Genomic DNA, 17,185 nt, shown 5'->3' on the forward strand with positions numbered 1-17,185 from the left:
CCTTCTTTGGAACTTTCTGGTAGCTGGAATGGAGAAAAGATTTATTGGATGCCTAAGCAGGCTCCCTTATTAAAGCAATGTCTCACACTGTGGTGCACCTGCCAACTGAAGACTGGAGACATCCTCACTGGCTTTCTTGGGGAATCCTAGCTCATCTTCTGTGCAAACACAGTCCTGCTCATTCCCAGCTAGCTCAGTGGCCTCCTCCTAGAAGTTAGTTAGCAGTCTAATATCAAGCATGCTGCCAGTGCTCTTGGCCCATTCAGTCAACAACTAATTGTGCTCTTGATTGCAGCATGTTGCTGCATTGTAGCTCAAACAGTGTACACTTTCTATTTCATTCTGCACCTAATAGAACTACAGTCTCCACTTAGCACTGCTTTAGACAGATTGGCTAAATAAGACTGGGATCTCAGGAGTTAGAAAAACAACTTTCTCAGGTTGTGCACATTCTTGTCCTGCAGAAAGACAGAAGGGGATTGAGTATCATTCCAATAGGTGGTAGAGCAGTTCAGGAGCATGCATGCCTCTGCCATCTCCTGAACCATCCCCAGTAATGATTAACAAGCAGGATGTTCTGCAACTGATAGGACATTGAGAGTATGATGTGGCTGCCACGCAGATGTCCTATCCACTGCTGAGTCCTACGACACGAACTCCTGTCTGACAACTCCTGTGTAGTTGTACACATACACTATCTGATGCCCTGATGAGTGTCACTTTGCAGTGGGTAGACTATGCCATTTACCCTGATAGAGCACAGCAGATTGTTCATTCTTTACCTCCTCTGCTGAGCTGCTCTCCTCTGGGCCCCATGGGTTCTAACCTCCGCTGTGACCTCGGCCCAGGCTACTGTGACCTCGGCCCAGGCCACTGTGCTCAGACAGGAGGACCTCCAGCTGCCATCCTTGAGAAAGAACACCTTTCTTCTTTCTTGGACAGCCTGGAGGAGAACCTGCAAGGAGCTTCGCCAAACCATGAGGCCACAAATTGTCTGCTCTGTCACATTCTGGTTGATGCAGATTCTGGAGCTCCCAGCCTGCAGTGTGTGAATGGCTGCCCTGGTGTGCTTTACACATGGTGCCTGGACCTTTTGATGGCCCCACAAGGAAATGGTGGGATGGTGACTACCTGCCTGCCCTGCTGCAGGATTAATTTTGCTCTTTATTGATGCATATTTAATGAACTGAACAGCATGAGATTGTGCTTGGTTAGCTGTCACAACCAGAATCACATTCATTTCCACTACCGCCAACAACCTTATACTCCAGAATGGAATATCCCATCCATGGTCAACCTGATCTCAGTCAACAACCAATTGTGCTCTTGGTTACAGCATTGTACCTCAGACAGTACACTTTCTATTTCATTCTGCATCTAATGAACTGCAGTCTCCACTTAGCACTGCTTCAGACAGTTTGGCTAAGTAAGACTGAGGTCTCACAGGAGTTAGCAAAGGTATATATGTTTCATGTCACTCTACTGATAACAGTGCAGATTACTTAATACTTTACTCCAATTTTGAGCCCCAATCTCTCTGAAATAGAGTCATAGAGGTTTACAGCATGGAAACAGGCCCTTTTTAAAAAAAATCCCTAAGCTAATCCCAATTGCCCACATTTGGCCCATATCCCTCTATACCCATCGTACCCATGTAACTATCTAAATGCTTTTTAAAAGATAAAATTGTACCCGCCTCCACTACTACCTCTGGCAGCTTGTTCCAGGCACTCACACCCTCTGTGTGAAAAAATTGCCCCTCTGGACACTTTTGTATCTCTCCCCTCTCACCTTAAACCTATGCCCTCTAGTTTTAAACTCCCCTACCTTTGGGAAAAGATATTGACTATCTACCTTGTCTTTGCCCCTCATTATTTTATTGACCTCTATAAGGTCACCCCTCAGCCTCCTACGCTCCAGAGAAAAAAGTCCCAGTCTATTCAGCCTCTCCTTATAACTCAATCCATCAAGTCCCAGTAGCATCCTAGTAAATCTTTTCTGCACTCTTTCTAGTTTAATAATATCTTTTCTATAATAGGGTGACCAGAATTGCACACAGTATTCCATGTGTGGCCTTACCAATGTCTTGTACAACTTCAACAAGACGTCCCAACTCCTGTATTCAATGTTCTGACCGATGAAACCAAGCATGCTAAATGCCTTCTTCGCCACTCTGTCCACCTGTGACTCCACTTTCAAGGAGCTATGAACATGTACCCCATGATCTCTTTGTTCTGTAACTCTCCCCGATGCCCTACCATTAACTGAGTAAGTCCTGCCCTGGTTCAATCTACCAAAATGCATCACCTCACATTTGTTTAAATTAAACTCCATCTGCCATTCGTCAGCCCATTGGCCCAATTGATCAAGATCCCGTTGCAATTGGAGATAACTTTCTTCACTGTCCACTATGCCACCAATCTTGATGTCATTTGCAAACTTACTAACCATGCCCCCTCTATTCTCATCCAAATCATTAATATAAATGACAAATAACAGTGGGTCCAGCACTGATCCTTGAAGCACAAATATTATTTGTTTGTTATAAGGTAAATTATGGATTCTAGTCCAAACCTTTTATAAACATGCATTAATGTCTGATGACTCAACCACTATTTAAAGCATCAAAGGCCTTACCCAGGATGATGCTCAGCTATGCGTTTGAACTCCTTGTTCCAATTTGGCCTGCCATAGAAAGTCTTCTGTTTCAGTCCAGTGATAACATCTTCATTCTTTTCATAATGCAAGGCAATGTGAGCAGCCTACAGAAAAACAAGTGCCAGTCTATCATCAGAGCAATTGCTAAAGGTCTTTAATGTTGCAAATTGTGTCTCAAACTATTTAACTCCTTCATTGGCAAAAAAAAAGCTTAGACAGCACTAAGCAATACAATGTACTGTTATGTAGTAGGTAGTGAATTAATATAAACTCAGCTCCATCAGTAGTATTTTTTACATATTTGTTTCTGGGCTGAGAGTGTTGCTAGCAAGGTCTGCATTAGTTGACCACCATAATTGTCCTTGAGAAAGTGGTGGTGAGCTGTCTTTTTGAACCATTCAGTCCATATGATGTCGGTGCACCCATAGTGCTGCAGGAAACAAAGCTCCATTGTTAATCTTCTTGAGTATTGTTGGAGCTGCACTCAACCAGGCAAATGGAGAGCATTCCTTTACATTCTTGACTTATGCTTTGTACATGGTGGATAGGCTTTGGGGAGTCAGAAGATAAGTTACTCGCTGCACCATTTCCAGCCTCTGACCTTGTGTTGTAGCCATAAGCAGGTCTAGTTGAATTTCAGGTTCATGGTAGTCCCCAGGATGTTCGTGGTGGGGGATTTAATGATGGTAATGTTATTGAATGTCAAGGGCAGATAGTTCGATTCTCTCTTGTTGGGGTTGGTCATTGCCTGGCACTTGTGTGGTGTGAACGTTACTTGCTAATTATCAGCCCAGTCCTGAAGATTGTCCAGGTCTTGCTGCATGCTAGTACAGCCCACTTCTGTAGCTGGAAAACCACAATGAAAATCCCCACTTCTGACTTTATGATTAAGGGAAGATCATTGATGAAGTAGGTGGACCTAGGACACTGGGGCTGAAATAAATGAAACCACACGCATCTTCCTTTGTACTAGATATGAACTCCAATCACTGAATAGTTTTCCCCTTGACTTCTTTTGACTTCAATTTTGCCAGGGCTCCTTGATGCCACACCTGCTTAAATACTGCCTTGTTGTAAAGGACCGTCACTCTAACCTCACCTCTGGATTTCAGCTTTTTTGTCCATGTTTAGATCATACCTGCAATGAAGTCTGGCCATGGTTGAACCCAAGCTGGGCATCAGTGAGCAGGTTGTTGCTGGGAAAGTGATGCTTGATGGCCCTCTCGCTGACACCTTTCATCACTTGGTTCATGATTGAGAATAGACAGTCAGGGCAGTACTATCATATTGGATTTGTCCCGTTTTTTGTGGATATTTGTTAGTTTTGTAGCTGGACTGGGACAGCATGGTGAAGGGTGCGGCTAGTTCTGAAGCACAAGCCTTCAGTATTTGTTGTATTCAATTCCTTCAGCCATTTCGTGATGTCTCGTGGAGTAAGTCAAACTGGTTGATGACTGGCATCTGTGATAGCGAGGCCCTCAGGGGGATGTCACAATGGATCATCCATTCAGCAGTTTCGGCTGAAGAAAGTTACAAATATATTTTGCACTGATATGCTGGGCTCCACCATCATTGTGGATAAGGATGTTTGTGGAGCTTCCTCCTCTGGTTTCATGACTCATGAGGAGTAGATGATTGAGCTTTGCAGCCATTATGATTTCAGATTCCAGTATTGCTGACTTTAGTTGATGAATAGACAGTTTTGAGATTCCACTGTTCTGCAGTTTGGTGGAGAAGCTTCCCTGTTTCCATTTCAACTGTGATCTTTGCTGACTTGGCTTATTTCAACAATCACAGAGAGAGAGAGAGAGATAGAGATATGCCTGAAAATAGATTTTGCATGGTTGTTGCTGCTGCTGACTTCTTCTTTGGTATCACACATTTTCTGTTATCTCAGCACTGGTTCACACAGACACACACACCTGGGACAGCTTATCAGCTAGCTTTTATCCCAGTCTTTGTATATTCCTGAAAGGCAAGATCCACAAATTCATCTGGACATCACGCAGTAAATGGAGGGAATTTTCTTGTCCCACCCGCCATGGGAATCATAGCGGGTGGCGGCAGACCACACAAACATCCTTGGGCAGGAGTTTCCAGTTTTTGGGCGAGCGCAGCCGGAAAATCCGGCCCCATATCTCTTGATGAGATGACAGTCATTTCCCATAATGTCCCATTGTCTCCAGCGGAAATGGAATTCATTTCTGTATGCTTTCGAAGTACCTTGTCCAGAAACAGAGTGGGGTTCCATTGTCGCCCAGAGTATCACCTTCAAGCAATTACATCCTCAGCCATCTTAAATATGTCAATTTAAATAAATAATTCACAGGTCATACTTAAGGTTTAATTTTTCCTGGATGTAATTCAGTGTTTTGTTTTCTTTATTATGACACCAAACTAGTTTGAGAACGTTCCAATGGAGGCAACTAATTCTTCAGATGGAGAGAAAATTGATGGTAGATTCATCTTAATCAGCTCGAATGGACCAAGGATCAGTTGCACATGCAATAGAGGTCTGTGATAAATTCACCCATCAGCATTCTGAGCTGGGGATATAACAACATTCACAAAGCCAAGCATAGGGAAATGAGAAAAATAGATCTTCAAAAGAGGGTGTATCATCCTTTTGAAAACATTGTGGATTAAGGATATTAAATTGGACTGGGTAAGTGATATAGCACCATCTGCAATGTATTAAAAATGGTGAACATGCAGTTTCATACTGCAGTTGAGACACTCTGTTAAAAATGTAAATAATCTTCATATGGAGTGTGCTTCTGAGAAGAAGTCTGAAAACAAAAAGCATACTCTAATTTACAAAGTCTGCAAGCCAAACAGCTGTGTGCTGGGAAGGAACATCTTCGCTAATTATTTGAATATGCCTGCAGTTGTGCCGGTATATTTGGTTGTTCACTTCCACTGCATACGATTGAGGTGACAATCTCCCTACACAGTTTCATGTGAGTTGACTCCTGTTGAGAGCACAGATGGTTTGCACTTCAACATGTTGGTGGGTGACTTTATCCCATGCCTCTATTGCACTCTGGCTCTCCATTGCTGAGCTCTAGAAATGGTTTGGGAGACTTATCAAACTGAAATTTGATTTTCTGTAGTTTCACCTTGGTCTTTTTACTCACACTTGTTACTATTTCTAATTTCAGTAGCTTTTTTGCTGTTGAAGAGTAATTTGCATACAGCGTGACATTAGTCTTTGGACTGAACTACTTTCCATGCCTTCAGTTGATGTGTTTCCCCATTCAAGAATTGCCATGTATATATGGTGCTAGACTTGCTTGATTTCTTGATGAGTCATTTGGTGATTTTTACTGCCATCTCAGCCTTTTCATTTGACTGGTTATAGTGTAGAGGTGATATGTTAAATTTCCCAATCCTTTGTGACTTGTGATTCTTCACTCTTGAACTGAGGGCCATTGTCACTCATCATAATATCTGGAGTGCTGTACCGATTGAAGTGTGCTTTCAGGCATTTTACTATTTATTTCATCATCATTGAAGTCAGTTGGTCTAACTCCCAGTAGTTAGAAAAGTAATCTACCATAACAAGATCATCAATTTCTGCCAAAGTGATAAAGTTCACCCCCAGCAATATCTATGGACTGTCTGGGATGTCATGTGTCATCAAAGGCACTCTAGTTTGTTTAGCTTGATACACATTGTATACAGCACCTTAGCCAATGTGATCTTTAATTTCATTGCTCATGCTTAGCTAATAGAACACTTCTCATGCCTTTCTCAGAGTTGATTCAATTCCCTGATAGCTTGCATGGATGCTCTTCTGCATCTCTTCATTCATCTCCTTAGGGATGATGACTCTATTTCCTTTGTACAAGATGCCATCTTGGGCTCTTCATTTCAGTATGCCCAGTACGCTGTTGTGACTATGGGTATGTCCATGATGCTCTCAGACCATCCTTTCATCAGTACTTCCTATCGCGCTTGTTGTTAGAGGACTTCAAAATACTCTGGGATTTAAAGTACTAATTAAGACTAATTAGAACAGAGTGGATTAGCTTAAGAAAAGAATCAGAGACTGCCTTATACATTTTACAGAGGTACTGTCTACATAGAAACACTTATAACCACAGTTAGAGAATTTAAACATGTATTTCTGCAAAGTGCATTATTGAAGAAGCATACAGCTTGGCTAACAGTGCAGAGTTCTGAGGCATTATGGGAAAATAGGCTGATAAAATGAACCACATTCCTTATAACAATACACTTATAGAAGCATAACTCTTATCAGCATGAGTACCAGACAGCTAGTGAACGAGACGTTCATTGAACAAAGACACCAGACAGCTAATGAATAGGCCAAGTATATACCAGATAGGTGTTTAGGCCAGGTGGCCATGGGAAAGTCAGACAGAAACCGCTGGAATTTATTGTTCCCATCCTATCAGAGAATATCTATAATTGGCCAAGGATTATGACATTTACTATTGATGACTGACTTGTGTTAAAAAGCAGAGGTTGATCCCTCCATTCTGAGAACTAACACCGAAACATCCAAAGAGGAATACCTCACCCTATAATCTGTAAAAAGTGTGTGAAATGGTGTGACCTACTCTTCAGTAACTTCTTGTGGTTAAATAAGAATGAATCCCTGACACTCTGTAAAATCAACACGTAACAATTTATTTATCTAACAGTGAGCAAATTAACTAAACTATTAACAAACTGAATAAATCCCTTCTAACTATTCTTGAATAAAACAAGATTCTAATGCTATGCTGTTCAAATAAATACAATTCCTACTCATTACAACCAGGTTTTGTGTCTTCCGGAATATTCTGGGCCTTCTCTGTTGATTCTTCTGTCTGGAACTTCTTTCTTCTTTGGTACCTTTGCTATCTAGATGCTGCTTTCTCTGAGACATAGATGAAGCTATGAGAGCCAGCGATTCTCTGTGAGAGAGAGAGTTGAGAGCTGAGAGCTGTTAGCTCTGGCAGGTAGCAATTGCTCTTTTCTCTTTGTCCCACTGCCCCCTTCTTTTATACCTGTGATCACATATCAATATTTCCCAAAGTAGGATTCATCCTAGGTTGTCAAAACCATCAGATTTAAATTTAATAGGTTTTTGGTAATCTAGGTGCCTGATCAAACTGATTGGCTAAATTCAAAAAATTCAAACCCTGTTTGTTGTCTTGGTAAAACTGCTGCTTGGCCTTTTGATACTAATGTTTCAGTTTGGGTTCTCTATGTACTTGCATTTTTAAATTTCTAAGCACAGAAAAAGCACCACCTTTTAACAGGACCATGCAATGCTTTGCCCCTAGCATTTTACAATTTTATAATTTTACAATTTTACAAACATCAAATTCTAACTTCTTTCCTCCCAATCTACAATTACTCTGCCCAACTTTGCAACACTTGTACTAATGATGATTGGTTCATTCCTGACTGGGATGAGTTAGTGGGTATGTAAAATTACTTTTGGAAATTATATAATTATATTGCCGATGTGATGTCACTTCAGAGAAGAGTTGGACTGCCCAGTCCTTCTCTCCCAGCATGCATTGGTTAATAAAGAAACTTTCTTGCTTTCACCAGGATACTGTGTTGCGAGTCTTTGTATTAGCTAAAGTTATGCTCAATACATAGTCTCTGAAAAAAACCTCTACACTTGTAGAGTTGTATCTTGTTGCGTGGTGCTCTTGATTTGAGCAAGGTGCTTGTCTGTCAGACTGTGCTGTATTAATGACTTAAACAACATGTCAAGCTGTTGCTTTCCATTGAATCTAGAAGATGCTGCATTCTGTTGTAGCATCCTTAATTTTCTTCATAGGAGCGCTGTTCTCGACAACATGTCAGCAACATATGTCTGTTTCCTTTGCACATCCAGATGAAACCTTTGTAAAGGAAGTAAATTCCTTTGCAGTCGCTTTGGAGCAAATAGTAGAGGTTCATGAAAAATGCTTCAAAGTGGCTTGTTGTCAGACTCCACTGTTACTTTGCCTCTTCTCAGCAGGTACTGATGAAAATGCTGACACACAAAAACAACAGCCAGGCACACTTTCTTAATCTGAACATAGCGTCATTCTGTTTGTGTTTGTGCCCTGGATGCACATGTGACTGGTTGTCCTTGTGCATTGGAGTTTCTCACCAACCAGTCACACTGACATCACATTGCACGAAGACTTCCTCATTGATAGTACTTCAGCACTGGCATTGGCGTCATTAGTTATTTGATTTCACTGAATGCTGCTTCTTATTCTGTTCCCTACACCACTGCACTTCCTTGGCACTGAACTTGCATAATGGTTCACACCCTGCTGACACATTTGGCAAAGATTTTGCTAAATAGCTCACAAATCCAACAAATTGTTGCATTGCTTTTACGTCCGTTGACTGCTTCATTGCTGCTACAGCTGTCATCTTGTCAGGACCCAGGAGGTGCCCTTTGCCATCAATATATGACCTTTTCTTTCTTGTACAGCTTCAGATTCATTTGGTGAGCTCTCTCCAGTAATCGTATTAAATTCTGATCTTGGTCAACTATAGCTTCTTCCATTGTGTCTCCACATCCATAAATAGTAGATCATCCACTGTGGCTTCCACTCCAGGAAGATCACTGACTACCTCGTGCTGATTGGAGCGAGGGAAAAGCCAAATGGCATGCAGAATCATCTACGTTTCCTGATCAGCGTCCAGAATGCTGCTTTCATCCAGTTTCACTTGCCAGTAACCTCCTTCACATTCAGGGTAGTGAATATCTTTGCCTTGGCAAATTGTGGAAAAATCCCTTCAATGAGTAGTGAGATCTCTTCAGCGTTTTACGTAGATCCTTTGGATCTCAACATATTCTCAATTACCAGGTTGTTTCACTGCTACCATGCTACTAATCCAGTGTGTTGGAATTGTCACTATTTTGATCACTCTTCTCTTTTTCAGCCTTTCTATCATGTTCTTTAGATTTGAGGGCAGCTGGTACTCTACTTGACAGATGCTGAATTGGACTTACACTCTCATATACTTCTGGATGGTATTCTCCAAATAGAGTTCCAACCCTGTAAACACATCTATGTACTCCTCTAAGATCTGTTCTGCAGCATCATCAGCTCCGCGCCGGAAATTGGTGGGGTGGGTCACTCTGCATTCAGGACTGGTGGCAGAGGGAGGGCTGGTCATCCGTGGGGTTGGGGGGGGAATGTCAGGGTTGGCGAGGATCGGGACTGTCGGTGTGGGGGGGTAATTGGGGGATCAGGGCTGGCTGAGGGGGTGGGGGGGGGTCGTCGAGGAGATCAGGGCTGCCAGGGGGATTGAGGAGATCGCGCTCTTGTGGGGTAGGTTGAGGAGATCGGGGCTGAAGGAGGCAGGAGATTCGGGCTGGTCAGCGGAATCTGGGGGGTCAGGACTGTCTGGGGGGGAGAGTTGGGAATGTCGGGGGGAGGATTGGGGCGATCGAGGCTGGCTGTGGTTGGGGACATTGGGGCTGGCCCGGGGAGGTCCAGGAGGAGGCCAGCGATTGGGTGGTGGGAGAGTTTGGAAGGCCAGCAAAGTGGGGTTGCGGGGTTAACCAGCAATTCGGCTAGCCAGCGATTTGGCTGGCCAGCGATCGGGCTGGCCAGCGATCGGGCTGGCCAGCGATCTGGAGGCTGGCAATGCAGGGCCACTGCACATGTGCCGATCTTTGCTCTGACAGATCGGCGCATGCACGGTGGCCCACTCAGCGCTGTACTGCCGGCCTTTCTGGCTGGAATAGGCCCTGCTCCCTGATTTTCAGAGTGAATCCTGCTGGGGCACTCTGTGATGCACAGAGTGTCGGAGATTCATTCTGGAAATCATGCTAAAGAAAATCGGCAGGTGTTACTTCCGTTTTCACGTGAATTGGGGACTTTGAATTTTTTTGGGGGAATCCGGCCATGCTCTAACTGATGTTTCACAACTTCTGCATTTCTACATATCTATCGCATACTTTAATGTCTGTTTCTCATCTTTCTGCAGACATGCTCTCATTGAGGAGTCACTCATGCCTAAGACAAGTCTATTTTTATGCAGGCCCTGTCGGTGTTTCCTTTGCCTTTTTTCTCTGTAGCCAGTAACTTCACTTGCAGCCTGTCTGTATTCTTTTGTCTTTTCTTTTCAGCAGCTTTTTTGCTGATTTGTATTTTTCTATGTGTCTTTCTGAGCTTTCTTGCTCACAGCCTTTATCTGTTTTCTTTTGTTCTTTTAACCTGTATTCCTGAGTTCTCAGTTCTTTTCTGTATCATTCCAGAGTTTTAAAAAATCTCTATTTTTTCTTCTCTCTTCATTTCTGTACATCATTGGCAAGGTTTTCCAGCCCTTCCTGCCGGAGGGATTTTATGGCCCTGTTGATGGTAAGCCCTGTGGTGGAACGGGTGAGCCAAGCAAAATGCTGTAGACATTGGCAGGGCGAGAAGATCTCGCCGGCAGCCAATCGTAAGCTGCCTCTGCTGGCGGAAAACACACAACATGCTGCAAGAGTGGGTGGGGCGGGGGAGTGATCCCATCCCATGTTTCAATTATAAGGACAGCAATCTTCTTCAGTGTATTCAGCAAGGGGTTTTTATTGAACTGATCTTAAAATGGCTTCCTCATGGAATAGTCATGTGACTATGGAATGCTAGATGTGTCAATCAACGAGCTACATTTCAAAACTCAACATTCAGCATTTGCAGTGTTTTGCTTTTATTTGAGTCTTGTTGAGAATTTGAAATGAAAGGAGACTGGAAGCAGCTTCACATGAATCTTTTGAAGCAAATTCAAGATGGTTTGAGTACAGGAGATAGGATTTGCATAATCTGAAGTTTACTGGTGAGGGAGTAAGTGCTGACTCAAGTGTCACAGATGCATAACCTGAAACCTTAAAGGATATTATTGAGAAGGGAGATTATTTACCCTGTCAAGTCTGCAATTTTGACAAGTTAAGTCTCTACTGTAAATTACCAAATAGAACTCATAGGCTGGAGTTTATGCTGAGAATGGGATCTCCACGCCCCAGTGTAAATGCCAGGACTGTGTTCACCTCCATTTAGCTGGATCACCCCTCTTTAGTTTGTTGGGCCAATGACCCTTTAATTGGAACAAGGAGGGATTTCTGTCCAACTCCAGGAGAAAATCCTGCCTCATAAAAGCCAGCAGCTCTGCACCACGCCAGGATCGGTGGCTACTGCCAGGTTCGCAGAAGGCCTGGGTGGAAGAGAAACCATGGATACCCTGAAATGCAGATAAGTTCAGGTTCTTAGTAAAGCCAGATTGGCAGGCCCTAGCTGGGCATATTGGACAGGGCAGGGAAGAGGGTACATGCAAGAAGGCAAAACTGTGTGATGGAGCTGCAATTGGCAGAAGCTGCCTGGGAAGGAGGCACTCTCCCTTTAATTGACCAGAAACCTGCAGGATTAAACAGTCCGGCTACATCTCTCCTGCTGCCTGTTTAATCACAGCGGCAGTGGAATGAGGCCCTTAATGTGGACTGCAGCGATTCAAGAAGCTCACCACCACCTTCTCAAGGGCAACTAGAGATGGGCAATAAATGCTGGCCAGTCAGCGACCCCCATGTCCCACAAATGAATAAATACAAAAATGGGTATGAATTGTCCACCTGAGGGCATAATTTGGCTCAGCTGCTGCCTCCCCCACCACCAGTAAAATAGTGGCAGGGTGAGGGTAGGTGGGCCAGCAACACCGTTGTTGGCACCTGCTTTATTTTTCAGGTCCACCTGTCAGTTTTCCTGTCAGTGGCCAGTAAAATTAAGCCCTACATTTCTGCAGAAGAAGCCTACGCTTCTGTGTTTAAGACTGCAAAAGATAGGTTAACAGGTTTTCTTGTGTCGAATGCTGAGGGAGGTTTTAGCTTGAAACCTGTGATTGTGTACCACACTGAAAATCCGAGGGCTGGAAAGAGGTACGTTAAGGCTTCTCTCCCTGTTATATGGCACTAACACGAGAAAACATGGATAACCAGGAAGATTTTTGTTGACCTCATATTTCTGCAAAGCTAAGAACTTTACCTGTAAAGCATTCTAGACAATGCACCTGGTCATCCCATCAACTTGACTGAATTATCTGATAACATCAGGGTAACACCTCCCAAAGAATACTACAGCCTATGGATCAAGGTGGATCACTACATTCAAGTACCTAAGGCAGCCCAGCTGATTCATGAAACTTATGGAGAGGATAAGCCACTTGTTTGTGAGTTTTGGTGAAATTTCAGCATCATGTATGCCATTAAGTTCATTAATGAGTCTTGGGATGAATTCCAACCATCAACATGAAATGCAGCTTGTTGCAAGATTTGGCCAGATTGTGAATGTGATTTTCATGGGTTTACTTCATGTGAAAATGCAGCCAATTTGACTGTGATTATTAATCTTTCACACAAAATGGGTTTTGAAGAAATTAATGCAGGTGATGTGGAGAAATTGTTGGAATCTCAATGCAAAATTATCAGATGAACATCTGATGAAGTTGGAGAAGATGAAACAAGTTTGGGGGAAGATGATGATGGTGGTAAGATAATGAACAAATTGAAGTAATTTGTGAAATTACAATGAAAAAATTAAACAAGTTATGCAGTCTATCATTAATAATATGGATCCCATGGTAAATCACAGCTCCAATGTTTGCCTTGACTTGGATAATTCCATTCCATGTTGCAGAGCAATCTACAGGGAAAGGTAGACATTTTCCAAACAGTTTAGGCTGGACTAGTTTCAAGAAAAGTCAACCATGAGTTCCAAGCACGTAAGCCTTTGCATCAGCTCTCCCTCTATCAGTTCTACTAGTTATGGCTATCCTGTCAGATAGTAATGAGTCTTCTATGAATTCATTCAACTAGAAAGGTCAACCATCACCTTCAAGCACCATAGCCTGTCCATCAGCTCTCCCTCCATCTGCTCCTCCAGTTGTTGAAAGAGTCAAATAGACATGAATCCTCTTTAGTTTCAGTAACTAATCTTCAATCTCCAACATACTGTACAATGCTACTAAAACATTTCATAACTATTTTTCTATATATTTCTGTGTTTCGATGTTTAATCAATTGCATTAAATACTTACAATAAATTCATAAAGTAGGTCTTAAATCTAAAAATTGCAGGTTTGGACTGTAACACACTTATTTGCTTTCTTATGGGAAAGTGATTTAGCATGTTTTCATTGAGCACACTATTTTTCAGGAACACAATAGGAAGGCTAAATGAGGGATAACTATATTCTGATTAGATTGGCATGGAATTTCAGGGTATCTTGATCAGGAGAGGAAGTGTGAGAATTAGTTCATTTTTGAGAGTCATCTTAGAGCGCTTCATAATGATGAATAAAAGTTTGTGATGAACACAGCACATATTGAAAGAAACATTAAGGCTAGGATGGAGAACTGAAAGCATATCAAAAAGAGCAAAATTTAGAGGAGATTTTTGAAAGCATGGAGGGAGGTGGAAAGGTGAATATAATTGGGCATCCTGACATCCCATGTAAAGCTTGAAGGGAAATGATTTGCATAACTATGGTCAGTTTAATTTTTAGCATAAGCAAACTTTAATTTTTGAAGGAGAACACAAGTAATATTAAGGACGAGAGTGCAGTTCTCACTCACTTGGTATTCATCCCAGCCAGTGAGGAAGATGTGATAGCTCAGAAGATGGCTCTTTCCTTTCTCCATTAATTGTATTTCCAGAGAATGTAAGACATCAGCAAACCACTCAAAAGAATGGGTGTCCCGGCAGATCCAATAGAAATAAACCTTTATATGCAAAAGAAAATGTATTAGAAATTTCACCATATTCAAGAAACCTAGGAAAAGGGAAAGAAATTAAAATGGGAATGGAACGAAACAGTCAGTTAATAATATCACATTTGTTGGCAATTAAAGGAAACCAAAAGGCTCACTGAAATTGTTTGATACATAGAAACATAGAAAACTACAGCACAAAACAGGCCCTTCGGCCCCACAAGTTGTGCCGAACATATCCCTACCTTTTAGGCCTACCTATAACCCTCCATCCTATTAAGTCCCATGTATTCATCCAGGAGTCTCTTAAAAGACCCTATTGAGTTTGCCTCCACCACCACTGACGGCAGCCGATTCCACTCGGCCACCACCCTCTGTGTGAAAAACTTCCCCCTAACATTTCCCCTGTACCTCCACCCCAGCACCTTTAACCTGTGTCCTCTCGTAGCAGCCATTTTCACCCTGGGAAAAAGCCTCTGAAAGTCCACCTGATCTATGCCCCTCAACATCTTATATACCTCTATTAGGTCTCCTCTCATCCTACATCTCTCCAAGGAGAAAAGACAGAGCTCCCTCAGCCTATCCTCATAAGGCATGCCACTCAATCCAGGCAACATCCTTGTAAATCTCCTCTGCACCCTTTGAATCTTTTCCACATCCTTCCTGTAATGAGGTGACCAGAACTGAGCGCAGTACTCCAAGTGGGGTCTGACGAGGGTCTTATATAGCTGCATCATTATCTCATACATATGAGAAAAAGCTACCATTCTGACTTTGTCTTTGCATTTTATTTTTTTCCTTCTCTCAATCCACCCTGGAAGCCGTTTCCTAATCAAAAGGTTGAGCAAATGCACCAAGTTTCTCTTTACTGAATTATGTATCTAATCCATTCCGTTCCTCATGTGGTAGCACCTGGTCTAGCAATGCAACATATTTTACAACTGGTGAAGCTCACTCAAAAACACTCACTGTGTTAGCAAAATGTTCCTCTGGATACAATGCTTATATGGGAATTAACCCATTTATCCAAGTCAGGATAGTGTGTGACTTGGAGGAGAAGTTGGGGGTGGGGGTATTCCCATGCAACAGCTCCCCTGTCCTTCATGATGATCAAGAAGGAGGAAATAGATGTTTGGAGGGAGGATGTCCTGGCAGTTTTGAATAAACTGAAGGTCGATAAGTTCCCTGGGCCTGATGAAATGTATCCTAGGATTCTTTGGGAGGCAAGGGATGAGATTGCAGAGCCTTTGGCTTTGATCTTTGGGTCCTCGCTGTCCACGGGGATGGTGCCAGAAGACTGGAGAATGGCGAATGTTGTTCCTCTGTTTAAGAAAGGGAATAGAAATGACCCTGGTAATTATAGACCGGTTAGTCTTACTTCGGTGGTTGGTAAATTGATGGAAAAGGTCCTTAGAGATGGGATTTACGACCATTTAGAAAGATGCGGATTAATCTGGGATAGTCAGCACGGATTCGTGAAGGGCAAGTCGTGCCTCACAAATTTGATAGAATTTTTTGAGGAGGTAACTAAGTGTGTTGATGAAGGTAGGGCAGTTGATGTCATATACATGGATTTTAGTAAGGCGTTTGATAAGGTCCCCCATGGTCGGCTTATGATGAAAGTGAGGAGGTGTGGGATAGAGGGAAAGTTGGCCGATTGGATAGGTAACTGGCTGTCTGATCGAAGACAGAGGGTGGTGGTCGATGGAAAATTTTCGGATTGGAGGCAGGTTGCTAGCGGAGTGCCACAGGGATCAGTGCTTGGTCCTCTGCTCTTTGTGATTTTTATTAATGACTTAGAGGAGGGGGCTGAAGGGTGGATCAGTAAATTTGCTGATGACACCAAGATTGGTGGAGTAGTGGATGAGGTGGAGGGCTGTTCTAGGCTGCAAAGAGACATAGATAGGATGCAAAGCTGGGCTGCAAAATGGCAAATGGAGTTTAACCCTGATAATTGTGAGGTGATTCATTTTGGTAGGACTAATTTAAATGTGGATTACAGGGTCAAAGGTAGGGTTCTGAAGACTGTGGAGGAACAGAGAGATCTTGGGGTCCATCTCCACAGATCTCTGAAGGTTGCCACTCAAGTGGATAGAGCTGTGAAGAAGGCCTATAGTGTGCTAGCTTTTATTAACAGAGGGTTGGAGTTTAAGAGCCGTGGGGTTATGCTGCAACTGTACAGGACCTTGGTGAGACCACATTTGGAATATTGTGTGCAGTTCTGGTCACCTCACTATAAGAAGGATGTGGAAGCGCTGGAAAGAGTGCAGAGGAGATTTACCAGGATGCTGCCTGGTTTGGAGGGTAGGTCTTATGAGGAAAGGTTGAGGGAGCTAGGGCTGTTCTCTCTGGAGCGGAGGAGGCTGAGGGGAGACTTAATAGAGGTTTATAAAATGATGAAGGGGATAGATAGAGTGAACGTTCAAAGATTATTTCCTCGGGTGGATGGAGCTATTACAAGGGGGCATAACTATAGGGTTCGTAGTGGGAGATACAGGAAGGATATCAGAGGTAGGTTCTTTACGCACAGAGTGGTTGGGGTGTGGAATGGACTGCCTGCAGTGATAGTGGAGTCAGACACTTTAGGAACATTTAAGCGGTTATTGGATAGGCACATGGAGCACACCAGGATGATAGGGAGTGGGATAGCTTGATCTTGGTTTCAGATAAAGCTCGGCACAACATCGTGGGCCGAAGGGCCTGTTCTGTGCTGTACTGTTCTATATTCTATGTTAAGACTTCAGATTTGGGGGGTGCTGCTTTTGAAGATGCACGTTCCTGCAGTGCATCTTGTAGATAGTACATAGTGTA

At 42.9% G+C, this 17,185-nt stretch overlaps 1 protein-coding gene across 1 annotated transcript in view; it reads right to left on the minus strand.

Moving 5' to 3' along the window:
* Positions 1 to 17,185, minus strand: part of LOC144504730 (NADPH oxidase 3-like) — a 60,584-nt gene that overhangs the window by 9,807 nt on the left and 33,592 nt on the right. Inside the window, exons 10-11 of the mRNA XM_078230476.1 lie at positions 14,240 to 14,386; positions 2,638 to 2,762 (exon numbers count right to left, since the gene is read on the minus strand). Of these exons, the coding sequence (XP_078086602.1) occupies positions 2,638 to 2,762; positions 14,240 to 14,386 (272 nt within the window). The remainder of the gene's footprint in view (positions 1 to 2,637; positions 2,763 to 14,239; positions 14,387 to 17,185) is intronic.

This window comes from Mustelus asterias, chromosome 15 (assembly GCF_964213995.1).
Source record: "Mustelus asterias chromosome 15, sMusAst1.hap1.1, whole genome shotgun sequence".
NCBI lineage: Eukaryota > Metazoa > Chordata > Chondrichthyes > Carcharhiniformes > Triakidae > Mustelus > Mustelus asterias.